Raw genomic sequence first — 18,876 nt, forward strand, 5'->3', positions numbered from 1 at the left:
ATGACTTACATTTTTGGGCATAATCATTTTGGTTTGGCAAGCTAATTTTGAATACAGTCAAAATAATATAATCAATCAGTATTTGAGTGACAGACTAGTTGGAACTTGTCTGATTTTGTGGACTACAATGTATTTGTCAATGAGGGTATTTTCCTGAAGTTGAGACTTCTTGTTGGACTGTTGCTTGCTTTTACCCCAAAACCCACATTTCTCTCTGTGTGTGTGTGTGTGTGTGTGTGTGTGTGTGTGTGTGTGTGTGTGTGTGTGTGTGTGTGTGTGTGTGTGTGTGTGTGTGTGTGTGTGTGTGTGTGTGTGTGTGTGTGTGTGTGTGTGTGTGTGTGTGTGTGTGTGTGTGTGTGTGTGTGTGTGTGTGTGTGTGTGTGTGTGTGTGTGTGTGTGTCAGGGTTGTCTTCCATCAGATGATAGTGTTTGAGTGTTTGTTTCCACCTCCAGGAGGAATGGCATTCCCAGAGTCCCAAATGGCACCATATTCCCTATAGTGCACTACATTTGACCTGGGACCATAGGGCTTTGATCAAATGTATTGCACTATGTAGGGAATAGGGTGCCATTTGGAAACATCCCCACTGTTGGTGATGTTTATCATCAGTTTCCTCCAGCTGGGTTGGGGTGAGAAAGTGTGCCTCAACTTCACATACAGTAAGTTAAACAACCATATCTTCTGTTGATTAAAGCACCGCAGGGCCTCCCGCCGCTCTGTGGTCCCCCCTACACACACACATACATACGGACACACACACTCCCAACTCCCTTACTCTACTCTACGCTACTTTCCTCTACTGTACTTTACGCTACTTTACTATACTTTACGCTACTTTACTTTACGCTACTTTACTGTACTGTACTTTACGCTACTTTACTCTACTGTACTCTACACTACTTTATTCTACTGTACTTTACACTACTCTACTGTACTTTGCTCTGCATTGCACCATCCACACATCATCCTGGCAAAATAAAAGATATTGTGATTTAATGACCACGTCTTGATGTTTAGCCAGCCCCTCTGACCAGCCTCTATCCATCTTCATTAATTTCTATACAGAACATTTGCTTAACAACTTGTTTTAAAAAATCTGCTCACACGGGACGCCTTGAAGTAGAGGCAGCAGACCCCAAAACATTCTGTATGTGATGAAGTTTGGTGATAAGGGGGCTGCTGCAGGGTTCTAAATCTCTCGATGGACAGGAGAGATTGTTTGTGCTCACATACACACACACACACACACACACACACACACACACACACACACACACACACACACACACCCACACCCACACACACACACACACACACACACACACACACACACACACACACACACACACACACACACACACACACACACACACACACACACACACACACACACACACACACACACACACACACACACAGGAGTCCAGAGGTATCTGTTTGGGATTGATCGTGGTTGTTTTGGGTACTTTGGGGTTATTTTGGATACTTTTGGGTTCTTTTGATGACCTGTTTGTGGTTGTTTGGGATTGTTCCCCTGGCTCTCTCCTCCTCTCTGTCTGAGACTAGGAGGGCAACACTGTGATGTGTCCTCTATGGCCTTTCTCATTGGTCTGTTAGAGAGAGCATAGAAAGGGAGTAGAGAAAGGGAAAGAGAGAGGAGAGCGAGAGAGAGGGAGAGGGCAGGACCATGGACTAGGGGGACTAGCAGGGACCAGGCAGGACCAGTTGTCTCAGAGCAGCACAGTGCAACGTGAGGAGAGGAGCAGCTGGGGACAGCCCAGCCTCACACAGAGCTCCCTGCTCCTATCCCCAACCCAGCCCAGCCTGGGCTCACACTTTAAATGGAAGAGTATGTCACGATCAAGAGGAAGCTTCTCCACAGACCCGTCTTCAGGTAAGACAGAAAGAGCAACTGTCCGTCCCCAGGAAACTACTACTAATAGGTCACTCTACCTACTGTACCTGCCTCTCTTCTGCTTCTCTTTCCTGTGCTGCTCTTGTTGAGGGTGAAGGATCATATCAATCTACAAGTGTGGTCGGTCTACCTACCTGCCTCTCTCCCTATCCTGCCTGTCTTCTCTGTCTTGCTCCTGCTCCTGCTCCTGTGGAGTGTGAAGGATCATATTAAAGGCTGTTTCACCTGCCTACTCTTTCTGCCTGATGATCCGGACTGTGTCAGTTCCGTTGGTATAACTACACTAGCTATGTTGTTGCAGTAATCATAGTCCTATCTCATGGCTGGATTATAATTCCCAGAGCTCTCTCTCACTGTTATAGCACACTCTCCAATATCTGTGTGTGTGTGTGTGTGTGTTCTAAGGAGTAGGAAGTGGAGTGTACTAACTACTCCTGTCTGTCTCTGTTGTGGTTCGACGGTCATTAAAAGCAGAACATTGTGGCATGGTTCATTGGCCCTGACGGTTATTAGACGCAGGTTGCTAATAGCTTCTTAGCATGTAAAACAGGAGGGAGGGAGGGAGGGAGGAAAGGAGGGAGGGAAGGAGAGAGGGCTGGTAAAGAAATGCAGCTGTGTAACAGGTCCCTCTCTCTGCTCTGCTCTTACAGAGTTAGTCAGGGCACATCAATATTTAGCAGCTACTTCGCTTCATGAACTGCTGTTTTAAAGATGTTTTAAAGCACTTGTTTCTCAGGGGTAGGAAGTGTTCTCACATTGTTCAGAATTAATCTGCGCTGAGTCTGACATAGTCTGACAAAATGAAAGCACGTGTTTCTCTGGACTATGAGGGGAGGCGTTGTCACATTGTTCAGGATGGATGCCTCTGCTCTGTCAGTCAGGACTGGGTTTGGAAAAAGCTGTCATTTCCCAAGTCACCTCTATGAATAGATTCCACCATGGAAATGAATATAGACTGTAATCTGAGTGGTATAGTTTTGATGTTTCTTCTTCTCCTTGATCTACTGCGGGCGGTCCAGCAGGGTCCTGTGGGGGTGTCCAGTCCTAGTTTGAGAACATCAGTAATTTCCCAAATACTTCTACGTCATGGTCATAATGAAAGTGTATCTGGGTGGTGTTGTCGCTTATGTTTCTTGGATTGTTGAGTCCTGAGCCCATACTGAACTAGTGACCCCATAAGATGGAGGGGGACTCTTTTCCTTAAGTTTTGTGGGGCCTGTGGGTTGCTGTGGGGTCTTGTGGAGTACTGGGGTCCCATGGGGTCCCCTGGAGTCCTGTGGGGTCCTGTGGGGTCTTGTGGGTCTAGTCCTGTGGGGTCTTGTGGGTCTCATGGAGTCCTGTGGGGTCTTGTGGGGTTGTCATGTTCCTTAGTCAACCTATGGTGCCCTAATCCTCCGCTAGCCCCCCGAAACCTTTCCAGGCTTTGATACTGCTGGGAAGACTGTCTGCATGGGAAGACTTGTTTTCTGACTGATACACACATGCACACACACATATACACATATACACACACACACACACACACACACACACACACACACACACACACACACACACACACACACACACACACACACACACACACACACACACACACACACACACACACACACACACACACACACACACACACACACACACACACACACACACACGCACACATGTTCACACACACACACTCTCTCTTTGAATCAAGCCATGTCTCTGGACTGGAAATGAGGCACACTATCTTATGTTTACAGTATTACAACTGAAAAAGAAAAGGAGAGGCACAGACTCTAGGAGCTCAGATACAATAATTGAATAACCAATGTTTCGACAGACAAGCTGTTTTCATCAGGGTATAATGACAAACACTGCGGGTCACTAGTTTATATACTTTGAAAGGACACACAGGTGTCTGTAATCATGGCTGGGAGTGGCTTGATTTACAGATATAAATAGAACATATAAAAAGCATGAATGGATAACCTACGATCATAGATACAATTTGGCTACATAGGCCTATAAACATTTACAATGAATAGGGAAAGCACAATAATCACAAGAATGGCTTCAGATCAAAGTCTACGTTGAGACTGAAGTGAGCAAGGGTCTGTAAATTAAAGATCCAGGCAGCCTCTCGTTTTAACAATAAATTGTCATGGTCACCCCCTCTCCTAGACGATGCCGAAATAGCGAAGGGACAAAATAGAGTGGTTTGCTTCCAAAAAGTGGACCACAACTGGGTATGTCGGGTTATTGCACCTGATGGTGCTACGATGCTCAGAGATCCTTACTTTTAATTCGCGCTTCGTTTTACCCACATACTTTTTACCACAAGGACAAGTTAGTTATAAGATAAATAACTGCCTTAGTGGAGCACATGATAACACCTTTTGATTTGGATCTGTTTCCCTGTTTGAGGGTGTTTGAAGGATCTACATTTGTAAGTGCCTTTGCATTGAGCACAGCCATTACACTTGTAGTTTCCATCCGGTAGAGGCGCAAATAGACCTTGTGTGGTGGTATTTTGGTGTGGTAAATCAGAGTTTACCAATTGATCTCTGAGATTTCTGCCAAGTGAGTATAGTACAGTATAACAACTGACATCCCAGGCTGCACTTCAATTCCCAGTGGATAGACAGAAAGAGTAGAGGGACTAGAGGGGCAACATGACATCTGTACTGGATCATCATGGCTGAATATGTGTATCCCAAATGGCACCCTATTCCCTATATAATGCACTAACTTTGACCAGAGACCATAAAAGTAGTGCACTATAAAGGGAGTAGGGTGCCATTTGGGACGCGACCCAGATGAATAAATAACATGATGTTTACTGTGAGACGAGAGGGACCAAACAAACATGTTGGTCAGGATATATACACACACACACACACACACACACACACACACACACACACACACACACACACACACACACACACACACACACACACACACACACACACACACACACACACACACACACACACACACACACACACACACACCAAAAAGCGGTGACCATTTGTGACTGCATCCTGGGACTAAAGGGGTGTAGGGTTCAGAGCTACAGAAAACAGTCCAGGAGATCGACACTATCTCAAACACCAAGGTAGATAAGCTTGACCAAGATCATATTACAACTATTTTCTCAGCACAATTCACAAAATTAGGGAAAACAATAGAGTATTTTTTTTGGCAGGTCTTCAAATCACCCTTTGCTGCAAAACTGTAAAACAACATTGATAATTTTATTGAATTAAGTTTGTTATTAGTTCCTTAATTTAGCCAGGGACAGAGCTGAGACTGATATCATTCTTTGGAGATTTGAAAGACGAAGAGCGAATAGTTTCCCCTCTGTGGTTAGAAAAGTTCAGTTCAGGCTCCACTTGAGATGATCATGGTTTATGCCTGTACTAAACCTAGCACACATGAAGCACATTTTGCTCTGCTATTGTATAACAGAAAACAGCTGTCTGGTTTCCCCTTGTCGTCAGGCCTTGTGTATCATCTGGGTTGGAAATAAAGTACCAAAGTATATAACAACGCCAACTTCTGACCTACTTCTGCAGCCAGCTGTAACTTCTTGTGAGTCTCGGCTGTGGCTGTGGAATTGCGAGCCAAATATGATCTACATAAATGTACTTCCCTGTCCATCGCAAATGGCTACAGTCTGACCATCACAGTTAGGAGATCTGTCTGGTGTGTGTGTGTGTGTGTGTGTGTGTGTGTGTGTGTGTGTGTGTGTGTGTGTGTGTGTGTGTGTGTGTGTGTGTGTGTGTGTGTGTGTGTGTGTGTGTGTGTGTGTGTGTGTGTGTGTGTGTGTGTGTGTGGGTCTGGTGTTATGATATAATTCACCTCAGCTGTCAGGAAAACGTCTAGCAAACAGTTAAATGACCTCTCTCCATCTCCATCAAAGATGACTACAGAGGGTTTTGAGCCGAGAGAGAGAGGCCTCTGACTTTCCCCAGAGAGAGCATTATCTGTTTTTCATATGGCCGTGTGTGTGTGTGTGTCAACTCTGAAACCACTGACCCCATGGCCTGCTCTTCGACTTACAGTACAGCCAGCACCCCTCAGAATAGTCATCTGCTATAATGGGATTATGGGGAACTGCTGTTTGTGTGTGTGGGTGTTTGACGTGCCAGGATTTACAGTGTACTTTGCAGTAGGTTATCCTTCATGTAATGAGAGTTTATGGAGTCTTAGCCCTCCCATTACATATAGAACAAAACAGAACAGGAGGTTGATAACACAGAGGTGAGGGAGGGCTGGAGGGAGGAGGGGGAGGGAGGGAGGGGGAGAACAGGATGATAACAGAGAGATGAGGGAGTCTGATTTATCATGTATCACCCAGGAGACTGGTGTAATTACCCTCTAGTCACACCGACTGAACTAAGATGTCACCATACACCAGAGGTGGAACCAGGGATGGTGAGACTATGGAACCTCTGTTGGCCCTGTGAGAAACTGAAATCTCTGTTGACTTGTAGGATGAGATGTCCAACAGAGATAATGGTCAGAGTGTAGGACTTTGTCTCTGTCTGTTGTGCCAAACTAGGAATAGAACAGACGTGAGATCCATTTAGGGACCACCCAAGAGGCCAGTTTACAATTCAGAATAAACCAGAAGCGTGTTATATGGGTTATATTATCTAAAATGAAGTTATGAAAAATGTGGCAAGCCAGAGAAAATACCTTTTTGTTTAGTTATAACTGCCTGGTCTCATTAGAATGTCAAAATAGTGACATTTAACTATTCTAGCTATATGTCACATAATAGATGCTCCCTCCTCCCTCCATCGCCTCTGACCGTTCTACCTCCATTCTCCTGCCTCCATTCTCCTGCCTCCATTCTCCTGCCTCCATTCTCCATTCTCCTGCCTCCATTCTCCTGCCTCCATTCTCCTGCCTTAACCCCCATACTTTTTGATATTGTTCAATTTATTAACTTAAATGTGTTTATTGTATGTGTAGCCTATGTGTTACTGTAATTCAGTCTTTTAGTTGCCAAAGTAGCCAACAAGGTGAAAATATTGTCGGTGTGACCTTGAGCAAGGCACTTAACCCTAATTTACTCCAGGGATGCTGTACTACTATGGCTAACCCTGTAAAACAACACATTTCACTGCAGCTATCTGGTGTATGTGACAATTAATTTCCTTTAACTTTTTTTTTTACACATGAAATAAACCATTATCCTCAAACTGACATATTACTTATCATAACATACTAGTTAGCCTATATGTCACATAGCGTGGATAGGGTTAGAGACAGGTTAATGGTAAGGGTTATGGTTAGGGTCTGCAACATATGTCTGCAACATACATCGGATGTAAATTGCTTTTTGTCGGCTTGTTTTAAACCCCGTTCCTGTGAACATGTTTGAGTTGAACAGTCCCTGTTTCAGTTAGAGAGTCTGTCTGTCCCTATACTGAAATCTATAGAGCTGTCAAACATACCACTACCAACTGTCAGGTTTTGGCCAGGACTGTTCTGGTTTTTTGTCACTAGATGTCCCCATTGCACCTTTTTTGTACCTTTTGTTTTTCCCTTGCTCTAATTATTGTTTGCACCTGTATGTCGTTCCCTTGTTAGTATTTAATCCCTGTGTGTTCCTCAGTTCCTTGCTCAGTGTTTGTATGTTAGCACCCAGCCCCAGCCCAAGCCTTGTTGTGAACATATATTTTTCTCTTGTTGGATTTTCCAGAGGTTCTCTGGTTTTGTTCTTTTGTATTTTGGATTAGTCTTTTGAGGTTTGTTTTTCCCTTGCTGTTTTTACCACTTTGTGGATTTTCTTTGTATTTTGGAAGATATCTATTTTTTATTAAACCACCATCTCTAGTACTGCTGTGTCTGCCTCATCTTCTGGGTTCTGCCGATTTAGTGACTGTTTCTCGCACCGGGTCCTGACAGAAACACTGAGCCATTAAAATGAACCCAGAGGCAGCCAGTACCCAGGACTTTTTTCCCATGCTGTCCCACCACGAGGGGACTGTCCAACGTCACGAAGCTGCTCTGGTTCAGCAAGAGGCCTTAATGGCTGGACATTCTCAACTTCTGTCGGAGATGATGACTTCCATAAAGCAGATTTCTGATCAACTTTCTCCTGCAACCGCTTCTGCTCCAGTTCATCAGATTCAAGTGCCCGTGGCAGTTAACCCCCTGGCTGAACCTCGTCTGCCGCCTCCCCAACGGTTCTCAGGTGATCCGAGTGGTTGTAAGGGGTTTTTCACCCAATGTTCTCTCTCCTTCGAGCTGCAACCCTCGTCATTTCCCACCGACCGGTCCAAGATAGCATATATCATCACCCTGCTGTCGGAAAAAGCCCTAGCCTGGGCTACTGCTGTGTGGGATGCCCAAAGTCCCTGCTGTGCCAGCTACTCTACCTTTGCTGAAGAATTCAAGCGAGTGTTTCAAGGTCCTACCAGCGGTCCTGACTCAGCCAAACAGCTCCTGACTCTCCGCCAAGGTCGGCGCAGCGTGACGGACTATGCCATCCAGTTCCGCACGGTGGCAGCAGCGAGTGGCTGGAATGACGAGGCGCTCACAGTGTGCTTTTTGAAGGGTCTTTCCGACACCATCCAAGATGAACTGGTCACTCGGGAACCACCGGACAACCTCGAGTCCCTGATCAAGTTGGCTTCACGCATAGACCAGCGTCTGAGAGAGAGAGAGTTCAACCGTAGATCTCTCACCCTAGCTCCTATCGGTCCCAGCTCCGAGTCTCCACCTTTATCCCCGCTGACTCCACCGGAACCCATGCAGGTTGGACGCATCTCCCAGGCTGAGAGAGACCGCCGGATGAGGGAGCGATGCTGTCTATATTGCGGCAAACCGGGCCATTTCCTCTCCACGTGTCCCGGGCTCCAGGGAAAACGCACTCTCCCGTGCAGGCCTGGGAGGACGGTAACGGGAAACATAACCTCCTCTCATCCATCCAACTCCCGCCTGCTCATTCCAGTTACCCTTTCCTGGGACAACCACGAGCTTCCCCTTCAAGCCTTGGTAGACTCTGGAGCCGCAGGTAACTTCATGGATGGTGTCTGGGCGAAGGAGAATGGCGTTCCCTCTGAACCTCTAAGTGACCCCATAAGGGTTACTACGTTGGATGGAAGCCCTTTGGGATCTGGACTTGTCACTCGTGTCACTACCCCCTTGCGTCTTTCAGTTTCCCAACACCAGGAAGTGATGAACTTTCATCTGACCTCGTGTTCCGAGTTCCCTCTCGTCCTTGGATACCCCTGGCTTCACAGCCATAACCCTCACATCGACTGGTCTGTGGGCACTATCAAGCAGTGGGGTCCTACGTGCCAAGCCACTTGTATCTTCCCAAGTTCCCCGAGTTCCCCTCCCGAGTCTCTAGAATCCATCGACCTGTCCCGAGTTCCCGAGTGTTACCATGACCTCAAACCGGTATTTAGCAAACAGAGGGCCACCAAACTACCACCTCATAGACCTTACGATTGCCCCATCGACCTGTTTCCGGGCACCTGCCCCCCCAGGGGTCGGATCTTTTCCCTATCTCCTCCCGAACGAGCTGCTATGGATACCTACATCAAGGACGCTCTGGCAGCAGGCCTCATGCGTCCATCCACCTCGCCGGCGGGAGCAGGGTTTTTCTTTGTGGCCAAAAAAGACGGGGGATTACGTCCTTGCATCGACTACCGGGGACTTAATGCCATAACCGTCCGTAACCGCTACCCGCTACCCCTTATGGCCACAGCCTTTGAGCTGCTCCAGGAAGCAGTGGTCTTCACTAAGCTTGACCTGCGGAACGCATACCATCTTGTGCGGATCAAACCCGGTGACGAGTGGAAGACCGCTTTCAACACGCCTACTGGTCACTACGAATACTTGGTGATGCCCTTCGGCCTGACCAACGCCCCGGCTGTGTTCCAAGTGCTCATAAACGATGTGCTTAGGGATATGCTTAACATTTTCGTGTTTGTTTACTTGGATGACATCCTCATCTTTTCGAGCTCCCTTCAAGAACACACTAAGCATGTCAGACAAGTGCTCAAACGCCTCCTAGACAGCCATTTGTACGTTAAGCCGGAAAAGTGTGAATTCCATTCCTCTCGAGTACAGTTCCTGGGATTTGTAGTGGAACCCGGTCGAGTCCAGATGGACCCCAAGAAGGTAGGGGCGGTAGCAGATTGGCCCACCCCCAAGTCCGTTAAGGAAGTTCAGCGTTTCCTGGGCTTCACTAACTTCTACCGCAAGTTCATCAAGAACTTCAGCTCGGTGGCAGCCCCTCTCTCAGCTTTAACCAAGGGTGGCAACACAAGGTTTCTGTGGGGAAGAGAAGCTGAGACGGCCTTCCAAGGACTCAAGCAGCGCATCCTCTCTGCTCCCATCCTGACACTACCGACGGCGGATGAACCTTTTGTGGTGGAGGTAGACGCATCAGAGGTTGGTGTTGGAGCTGTCCTGTCTCAGAGGGGTGAAGACAAGAGGCTTCATCCTTGCGCCTTCTTCTCTCACCGGCTTACCCCGGCCGAGAGGAATTACGATGTGGGGGATCGTGAACTCCTAGCGGTTAAGATGGCATTGAAGGAATGGAGACACTGGCTCGAGGGGGCTTCTCAACCGTTTCAAGTGCTTACGGACCACAAAAATCTGGAGTATATCCAGCAGGCGAAGCGGTTGAACTCCAGACAAGCTCGATGGTCTCTTTTCTTCAGCCGATTCCAGTTCATTCTCACCTATAGACCCGGGTCGAAGAATCTCAAACCGGATGCCTTGTCACGAGTCTACTCTCCTGCCCTTCGAGAAGATACTGACATGACTGTTCTTCCTGCCGCTAAGATCGTGGCTCCGATCTCGTGGCAAGTGGAGGATACCGTGAAACAAGCTCAAGCCATCGAACCGGGCCCTGGAGGAGGTCCTGCTAATCGGTTGTTTGTTCCCAAGGCAGCAAGGTCCCAAGTCCTTCTGTGGGGGCACTCCTCTCGCCTCACCTGTCACCCGGGCGTAGGTCGCACCTTGGAGTTCATCCAGCGTAAGTTCTGGTGGCCCACCATAAAAGAAGACGTTGCCACTTTCGTCAAGGCCTGTTCCGTGTGCTGCCAGGGCAAATCTTCTCACCTCCGCCCTCAAGGACTCCTTCACCCTTTATCTATTCCCCACCGACCCTGGTCCCATATCTCGCTGGACTTTATTACTGGCCTTCCTCCGTCCCATGGTAATACTACGATCCTAGTCATCATCGACAGGTTTTCTAAGGCGGCCAGGTTTGTTCCCTTGACCAAATTACCTTCTGCCAAGGAAACAGCTGAGTTGGTGATTAACCATGTGTTCCGAGTCTTTGGCATCCCGCAAGATATGGTTTCCGACAGAGGTCCCCAGTTCGCCTCAAGGTTTTGGAAGGCCTTCTGCCAACTCATAGGGGCCACGGCCAGTTTATCTTCAGGGTACCATCCGGAGTCCAACGGCCAAACTGAGAGGATGAATCAGGAGCTGGAAACCACCCTCAGATGTATGGTTTCCAACAACCCATCCACATGGTCATCCTTCATTGTTTGGGCTGAGTACGCGCACAACACCTTGTGCTCCTCCTCCACTGGTATATCCCCGCACGAGTGTCAGTTTGGCTATGCTCCTCTATTGTTCCCGGACCAGGAGGCAGAAGTCAGAGTGCCTTCAGCCTCGAGGTTCATCAGACGCTGTCGGCTTACGTGGAAGAAGGCCCGTCTTAATCTTCTGCGTTCCTCACAGCAGTACCAACGACAAGCCAACAGACGTCGCCGTCCCGGTCCTACCCTGTACCCCGGCCAGAGAGTATGGCTCTCAACAAAAAACTTACCGCTACGGGTGGAGTCTCGCAAGCTGTCCCAGAGATTCATCGGACCCTTTAAGATTGCCAGGAGAGTCAATCCCGTTACTTTTCGCCTGCACTTACCCAGATCCCTTAAAATCAATCCCACATTTCACATTTCTTTATTAAAACCTGTTGTTTTTTCTCCCCTTATTCCGGCAGGCAGACCTCCCCCTCCGCCCCGTGTCATCGGAGGCCAGTCGGCTTATACCGTCCACCGGATACTGGACTCCCGCCGGGTGCAGCGGTCCTGGCAGTATCTGGTGGACTGGGAAGGCTACGGTCCCGAGGAGCGCTCCTGGGTTCCTGCCAAGGACATACTGGACCCTGACCTCATTCGTCAGTTCAGGGCCCTCCACCCTGAGAAGGCTGGTAGGAACGTCAGGAGCCGTTCCTAGGAGGGGGATTCTGTCAGGTTTTGGCCAGGACTGTTCTGTTTTTTTGTCACTAGATGTCCCCATTGCACCTTTTTTGTACCTTTTGTTTTTCCCTTGCTCTAATTATTGTTTGCACCTGTATGTCGTTCCCTTGTTAGTATTTAATCCCTGTGTGTTCCTCAGTTCCTTGCTCAGTGTTTGTATGTTAGCACCCAGCCCCAGCCCAAGCCTTGTTGTGAACATATATTTTTCTCTTGTTGGATTTTCCAGAGGTTTGCGGGTTTTGTTCTTTTGTATTTTGGATTAGTCTTTTGAGGTTTGTTTTTCCCTTGCTGTTTTTACCACTTTGTGGATTTTCTTTGTATTTTGGAAGATATCTATTTTTTATTAAACCACCATCTCTAGTACTGCTGTGTCTGCCTCATCTTCTGGGTTCTGCCGATTTAGTGACTGTTTCTCGCACCGGGTCCTGACACCAACACCAGATTTCTTTTGTCGGCAAGGCTTTACCAGAGGTTCTGTGAACATGTTTGAGTTGGAGAGACCCAGTGTCAGTTAGGAGGCCTGCAGGTCTGTAGAAAGCAGAAAGTAGGCCCAGGCTCAGACCAGTGTTAACATAACACAACAAGGCCCTGTCCTCACCAAGTGTGTTTATAGGCCAGTGAATGACCGTTTTAAAAGCTTGAGCATCTGAATTGGAAAGCCACCAAGAGCGCTGGAACCACTCACTTGTCAGAATGATGGAGCCTTGAATGGTAAGCCGGTTGTAAAACTCACCAGCTTACATCGGAGTTTGGTTTGTTTCCCATACAAAGTGTTATTTAAAATAAAATAATTGTACAGCAAAAACATTCCAAAGTATAATGTACTGTAGGTCGTTTTGATTTCATGGATCAACACATTAAATTACACATTGACAAAATTTCAGTTTTGGTAATAGCCTGTATCATACAGGGATGTTATTTTTATTGCCATCAATAGATCCCCTCTGTGAGTCCATGTTGTTGACAATCTGAAAGCATGGGAATTAGTTTATGGAGGAGCCATTAAAGACAACCACCCAAACACAGTGACAGTATCCCAAACGACCCCATAAAGTAATGCACTAAAATAGGGAATAGGGTGCCATTTGGATTTCTTAGCAACATGAAAAGCATTCTCGTTTAGCCTCTGTGTTCCTGGGGCACCACCAGGGTACAGATCTGTTTATTTGTTGAAATAAATGATGCACAAAACCAGTCTAGTTCACAGTCAGACAACATACTGCAGAGAGTCTGGACTTTTTCTGGACTTTTTCTTTTTTCATACATGAAATGTAGTAGCAATCATCCACCGCTGTTTCTTGGAAATGGGTCGTTATCGGGTCATAAAGTAGTCCTGTGGGTGCCATCTTCAGGGGTGAGGAATGGTGGATCAGTCTGTCTGAGAGGTTGGCAGAGCAGGCGGCAGAGAGGAGCAGGGCAGGGTGCCCCAGCTCTATTTCAGCCCTGTCACTGTGCCCTCTGGGGCCCCAGTCTGGGCCCTGGTGACGGCATCAGCCCCTTCCAAGGAGGAGGACACAGTTAACTCATGGGAAAATGCTCTCTTGTAGGTCTGACATGTCCCGTTGGATGCAGCTAAAATCAGACATCCCCCTATGTCTTTGTTTGTACTTCTTGGAGGCCCAGCTCAGAAAGAAGTTCCTGAAGGCGATACAGTTTCACATAAAGCCTATTTTAATCTGACCCTGGCAAATTGTTAACTTTATTCATTTTCATTCTTTAAAAACCTCACACAGGTCCCTAAGGGTCCTCTTACAGTATGTACTGTAGTCTATATAGTTCTATGACGAATATACTCAAAATATTTCATAGTCACAGTAAGAGGATAATATATGTCAACACATGGAGTTAGTTTCTCATTATATTGAGCTCTGAGTTGAAGTCCTGGACAGCAAAGATAAGGCTATGGTTGTGTACCAAATGGAACCCTATTCCCTATATAGTGCACTACTTTTGACCAGTGCCATAGGACTGTGGTCAAATGTTGTGCACTGCGTAGGGAATAGGGTGTAATTTGGGATGCATCCTGCAGCTGTAGGATCTTAATTTGATCCAGTTTGCTACAGCAGGAAAATAATCATGCAGCAACAGGAAATGTGAATTATTATGTGCATTTTAATTGATGGGCATTTTTTGTAGGGGTTGATACATTTTACATGTTAGGGCAAATCAAGTCTGACATTTTAAAGTGGAAATTACAAACTTTAGAAGCCTTTTTAAACCTTGAATATACTACAAGTTTGCATTTCCTGCTGTACAGGAAAATTCTCATCAACAAAATAGTTCCTACATATAGATCCTACATCTGTATGTGAGTGTTTAAAACATTGGTACTGTACAACATCATCTGAGAGTTGTCCAGATGTCTTAGGTTTTCTACTTGACCAAAATGTCAAACAAAGATTCCAAGAGCTCATGTGAACTCTGATAAGCAACCCAGTTGTTGAGAAAGATATGGCACGTGCTTATACAACTGAACTTGTTGTAACATGTTTGACCTGTCTTTAGTCCCTTTACCATTGTAAAGTCCATGTTTTTTCTATTTCTTAAGAAATATCTCAATACTGCTACCTTTGTGGCTGTTTCAACTATTAATATACTGCCACTTTATTCAGAATCTTTTATCATATGCTAACCTATACTGAAACATACTGAAATCACATGAAAAAGTAATTTTCGCTTGCTTCCAAAGACAAGGTTGTGTTATTGTGACCCAGATAGATCCACCAATCAGGGCCACTATTTATATTTATCTGCTGTGTGATTGGTCTAATCCGGGGTGTGTGAGATGGAAGACATCAGGCCAGTGCTGTGGGGAGTGACAGAGGAAAAGGTCATATGATTGATAAACCTACGGCTGGAAACACTGTGGGGGAATAGCCCTGTTGTTATTCCCCCACCCACTACACATGAACTATTCCCATGGTTTCAGTGGTTTCAAACTGTAGTCTAAACGCTGTGTCTGTGACAATATTCACAAAGAGTTTCAGAGTAGGTGTGCTGATCTAGGATCAGTTTAGCCTTTTAGATCATAGTACATATGATTATATAGACAGGGGGGACCTGCCCTAGCACTCCTACTCTGAGACACTTTTTGAAATCAGACCCTGGTCTGTGGAAACCTGTTGCTACTGAATGTGTGATAAGTGAGTTGGAGAGACAGTTGTTTTGAGGGACTGTTGCCAACTCTCACCCTGGCTGCATCTCACTCTCATCCAAAGTGCACCAGATACTATATCAGGCTAAATGCAACAGTAGATGTAATATCACAGGCAGTTGACAATGTGGAAGAGATGGCTGTCTTCAGCTTGATTATGCAAGGCAAATGTTTACTTTCTGCATCCTCATTAGAGTCATGTATTGAAATATTTTGATATTACAGATCACTATTAGGTGCAACAGGTGTCACTATTTACGGTCACGTCAATGTAGGCTGAGTTCACCATGTTTGAGCCGCTCCTAGGTGTTTGTCTTGTTGTAGCTTACAGAACAAGCTAATGCTGGGGGTGGCAGTTTGCCAATAGTAGTCAGTCAGAGTTTCAATTAACACTGAGCACAATATAATACACAGGAGGCTGGTGAGGGGAGGACGGATCATAATAATGTTGGAATGGAGTGAATGGAATGGTATCAGCACTAGGAAACCATGTGTTTGATATGTCAATGCCATTCCATTTACTCCATTCCAACCATTTCTATGAGCCTGTCCTCTTCAATTAAGTTGCCGCCTGTGATAGTATAGACTTGGCACATGGCTCACTCATCTTGACTGGCAGAGCGGTATCCTGCTGTGTTTCCCCTCTGAAGACAGAAGAAGGAAAGACTAGAGAGAAGGAAGAAAAATGACTAGATAAGGCAAACAAGCCCACAGTAAAGGCACAATAAAGTCCAAGGCTTATCAGTCTCTCTACTACATACATTCTGCTCACTTCGTAAATGGCTTTCCCCTGCTCACTTTGTATGCAGATGCGTTGGTTGTTTTCCGTACTGTATTGTGTGTGTGTGTGTTTTCTGTATTGTATCCTGGCTTTCAGTCAGTTGATCCTGTTGTTTTGACAGCTTGGGTTTTAGGATTATGTGTTCATATAAAACCATATGTCAATAACACTTCAATACTTCTGAATCCTCCTCTGTTACAGATTTTCACATAATAACACCTCAGATTGAAAACAGATGCTCCATTTATGGTCTTGCCTTGCAGCAGGGATCTTACAGTAGGTTTGCATCCCAACTGGCACCCCCTATCCCCTATATAGTGCACTACAGGCCCTCTGGTCAAAAGTAGTGCACTATATGGGGAATAGGGTGCCCTTTGGGACACATCCCAAGTCATTTTGCTGAGGGTTGGTTGGTCGGTTGGGCGTCTGGTGTTTGGTGATAGTCTGTGTGCCCACCGAGGCGAGCCATGGCACAGTGTCAATCCCCTGTTGTTTTTAATGATGCACTAGTCCCGTGGTAAATATTTAAAGATCTGTATGAGACCAAAACCAAAGGCTTCACTGACTTTCTGGGCTTTGTTGATCAGGCGGTTGGAGTTCAGTGGTGCTATTTCTCTGGATGTCTAACACACACACACACACACACATACACACGAATAATGTTTACATACTGTTTTACCCACTTCATATGTATATACTGTGTTCTAGTCGAGGCTCATCCTAAAGGGCCCTTGGTCCTTTGTAGCTCAGTTGGTAGAGCATGGTGCTTGTAACGCCAGAGTTGTGGGTTCGACTCCTGGGATCACCCGTACTTAAAATGTATGCACATATATCTGTGAGTGCTTTGAATAAAAGCATCTGCTAAACATTTTTTTTCTTTTTCGAGCCCCACAGTTGAGATGTCATAATACCGATAAAACCTAGCGGTAAAACAGGGAAATTGTTCCAATCGTTTTTAACCATGCATTTTTCCCATGGGAGATTTTAGGAACACTTAAAATTAGGGCTATGTTTCATGTAGGCTTACCCTGGCCTGACGTTTTGATAACTGTGAATCTTTCTTCGACAAGGTGACTTTTATCAATATATTCAGCCCCATTAACTCTCTATTCAGCCCCATTAACTCTAATTAGCAAATGCTAATTAGCGTCAAAGTAGACATCATGCAAGACTACAAATCCCTGCAAACTCCTGCATGTCATCTCTAGCTGACACCTTTGTTAACAGTTTGTGTCAGTTTAAAACTTGCACAAGACTGATCACAGAATTGTCCATTTAAGCCAATTTATTAATTACTACATTTAGCTAACATTAGATAGTTAATGCAGAGATTCTTACCTTTGCCTCGATTCGGCAGTCTTGTCCAGATCATCATGGCATTTGTAGTTCTTTATGATAGCCACTTTAGCATTTAATTTTGGGTGGGGGGGTAAATCCAGGTGAATAAATTGATAAAAGTCGCCTTGTCCGAGAGAGATTTACACAATTATCGAAAGGTCACACCAGGGTAAGCCTACATGAAACACAGCCCTTATTTTATGTGATTCTAAAATCCCCTATGGGAAAAATGAATGGAACCATTTCCCTGTTTGACTGCTAGGATTTATGGGTATTATGCCTCATACTGTGGTGCTCTATATAACTAATGCTGTACACACCTTTTCTATAAATGGTATTGTCCATACTGTCTATTTCACACCATTATATACAGTGCAGCAATACTTAACAATGCAAAACAATACACCCCCCCCCCCCCAAAAAAAAAAGAAATGTAAGAAATATATACAGTACCAGTCAAAAGTTTGGACACACCTACTCATTCAAAGGTTTTACTTTATTTTGACTATTTTCTTCATTGTAGAATAATAGTGAAGGCATCAAAACTATGAAATAACATATATGGAATCATGTAGTAAACAAAAAAGTGTTAAACAAATCAAAACATATTTTAGAATCTTCAAAGTAGCCACCCTTTGCCTTGATGACAGCTTTGCACACTCTTGGCATTCTCTCAACCAGCTTCATGAGGTAATCACCTGGAATGCATTTCAATTACAGGTGCGCCTTTGTTAAAAGTTCATTTGTGGAATTTCTTTCCTTCTTATTGCATTTGTGGGGGGATTTGTGTGTATTGTTAGGTATTACTGCACTGTTGGAGCTAAAAACATAAGCATTTAGCTGCACCTGCAAAATATGTGTACGCAACCAATAACGTTTGATTTGACTAGACCAGCTCAGAGACTGTTGAGTTGTATCGACATACAGTACTGTTCTCCGTGTACTATGTATTATCCAGTGTTCATGAGCTCATATATGAAGATGAAATTTGAATCCAACTTCCTCTTTGCAGATTGAGATGCCTGGTGAAGCAGCTAGACAAGGGAGAAGTGAATGTGGTGGACCTGAGGAAGAATATAGAGTATGCAGCCTCTGTTCTAGAGGCAGTCTATATTGATGAAACCAGGTGAGTGCATTTCAGCTGAATTCAATTCCATGACTACATCAAATATTTTGCACTCTGCACCGTTAAAGGTATGGGAAATAACTGCACAAATACAACTCACATAAAATATGGTACTCATAGATAGTAACCTATTCTGATGATCAAATTCCTTGACAGATCGAGTGCTGTACAACCAGTAGAGTACCACAAGTGCAGTACTACTCTGTTTTGGTGCCTTAGCTCAGACAGTTTGAAAATATACTTTTTCTATGCAAACTGTGTCTTTGTGTCTGCTGATCAAAGTCCTTCAGTTCTCTCTGGGTGTCTCACTTCTCTCTGGGTGTCTCACTTCT

The 18,876-nt window shown here is 45.4% G+C and overlaps 1 protein-coding gene across 3 annotated transcripts in view; it reads left to right on the forward strand.

Annotated features, from left to right (window-relative positions):
• LOC139546604 (dual specificity calcium/calmodulin-dependent 3',5'-cyclic nucleotide phosphodiesterase 1A-like) overlaps positions 1–18,876 on the forward strand; it is a 64,734-nt gene that overhangs the window by 25,986 nt on the left and 19,872 nt on the right. For 2 of the 3 annotated variants that reach the window (XM_071355166.1, XM_071355167.1), the window contains one exon: positions 18,431–18,544. In XM_071355166.1, the coding sequence (XP_071211267.1) occupies positions 18,431–18,544 (114 nt within the window). Of the gene's footprint in view, positions 1–1,739; positions 1,896–18,430; positions 18,545–18,876 lie in introns of those variants that run through there. The other variant, XM_071355168.1, reaches the window with a different exon arrangement.

This window comes from Salvelinus alpinus, chromosome 20 (genome assembly GCF_045679555.1).
Source record: "Salvelinus alpinus chromosome 20, SLU_Salpinus.1, whole genome shotgun sequence".
Taxonomy (NCBI): Eukaryota; Metazoa; Chordata; class Actinopteri; order Salmoniformes; family Salmonidae; genus Salvelinus; species Salvelinus alpinus.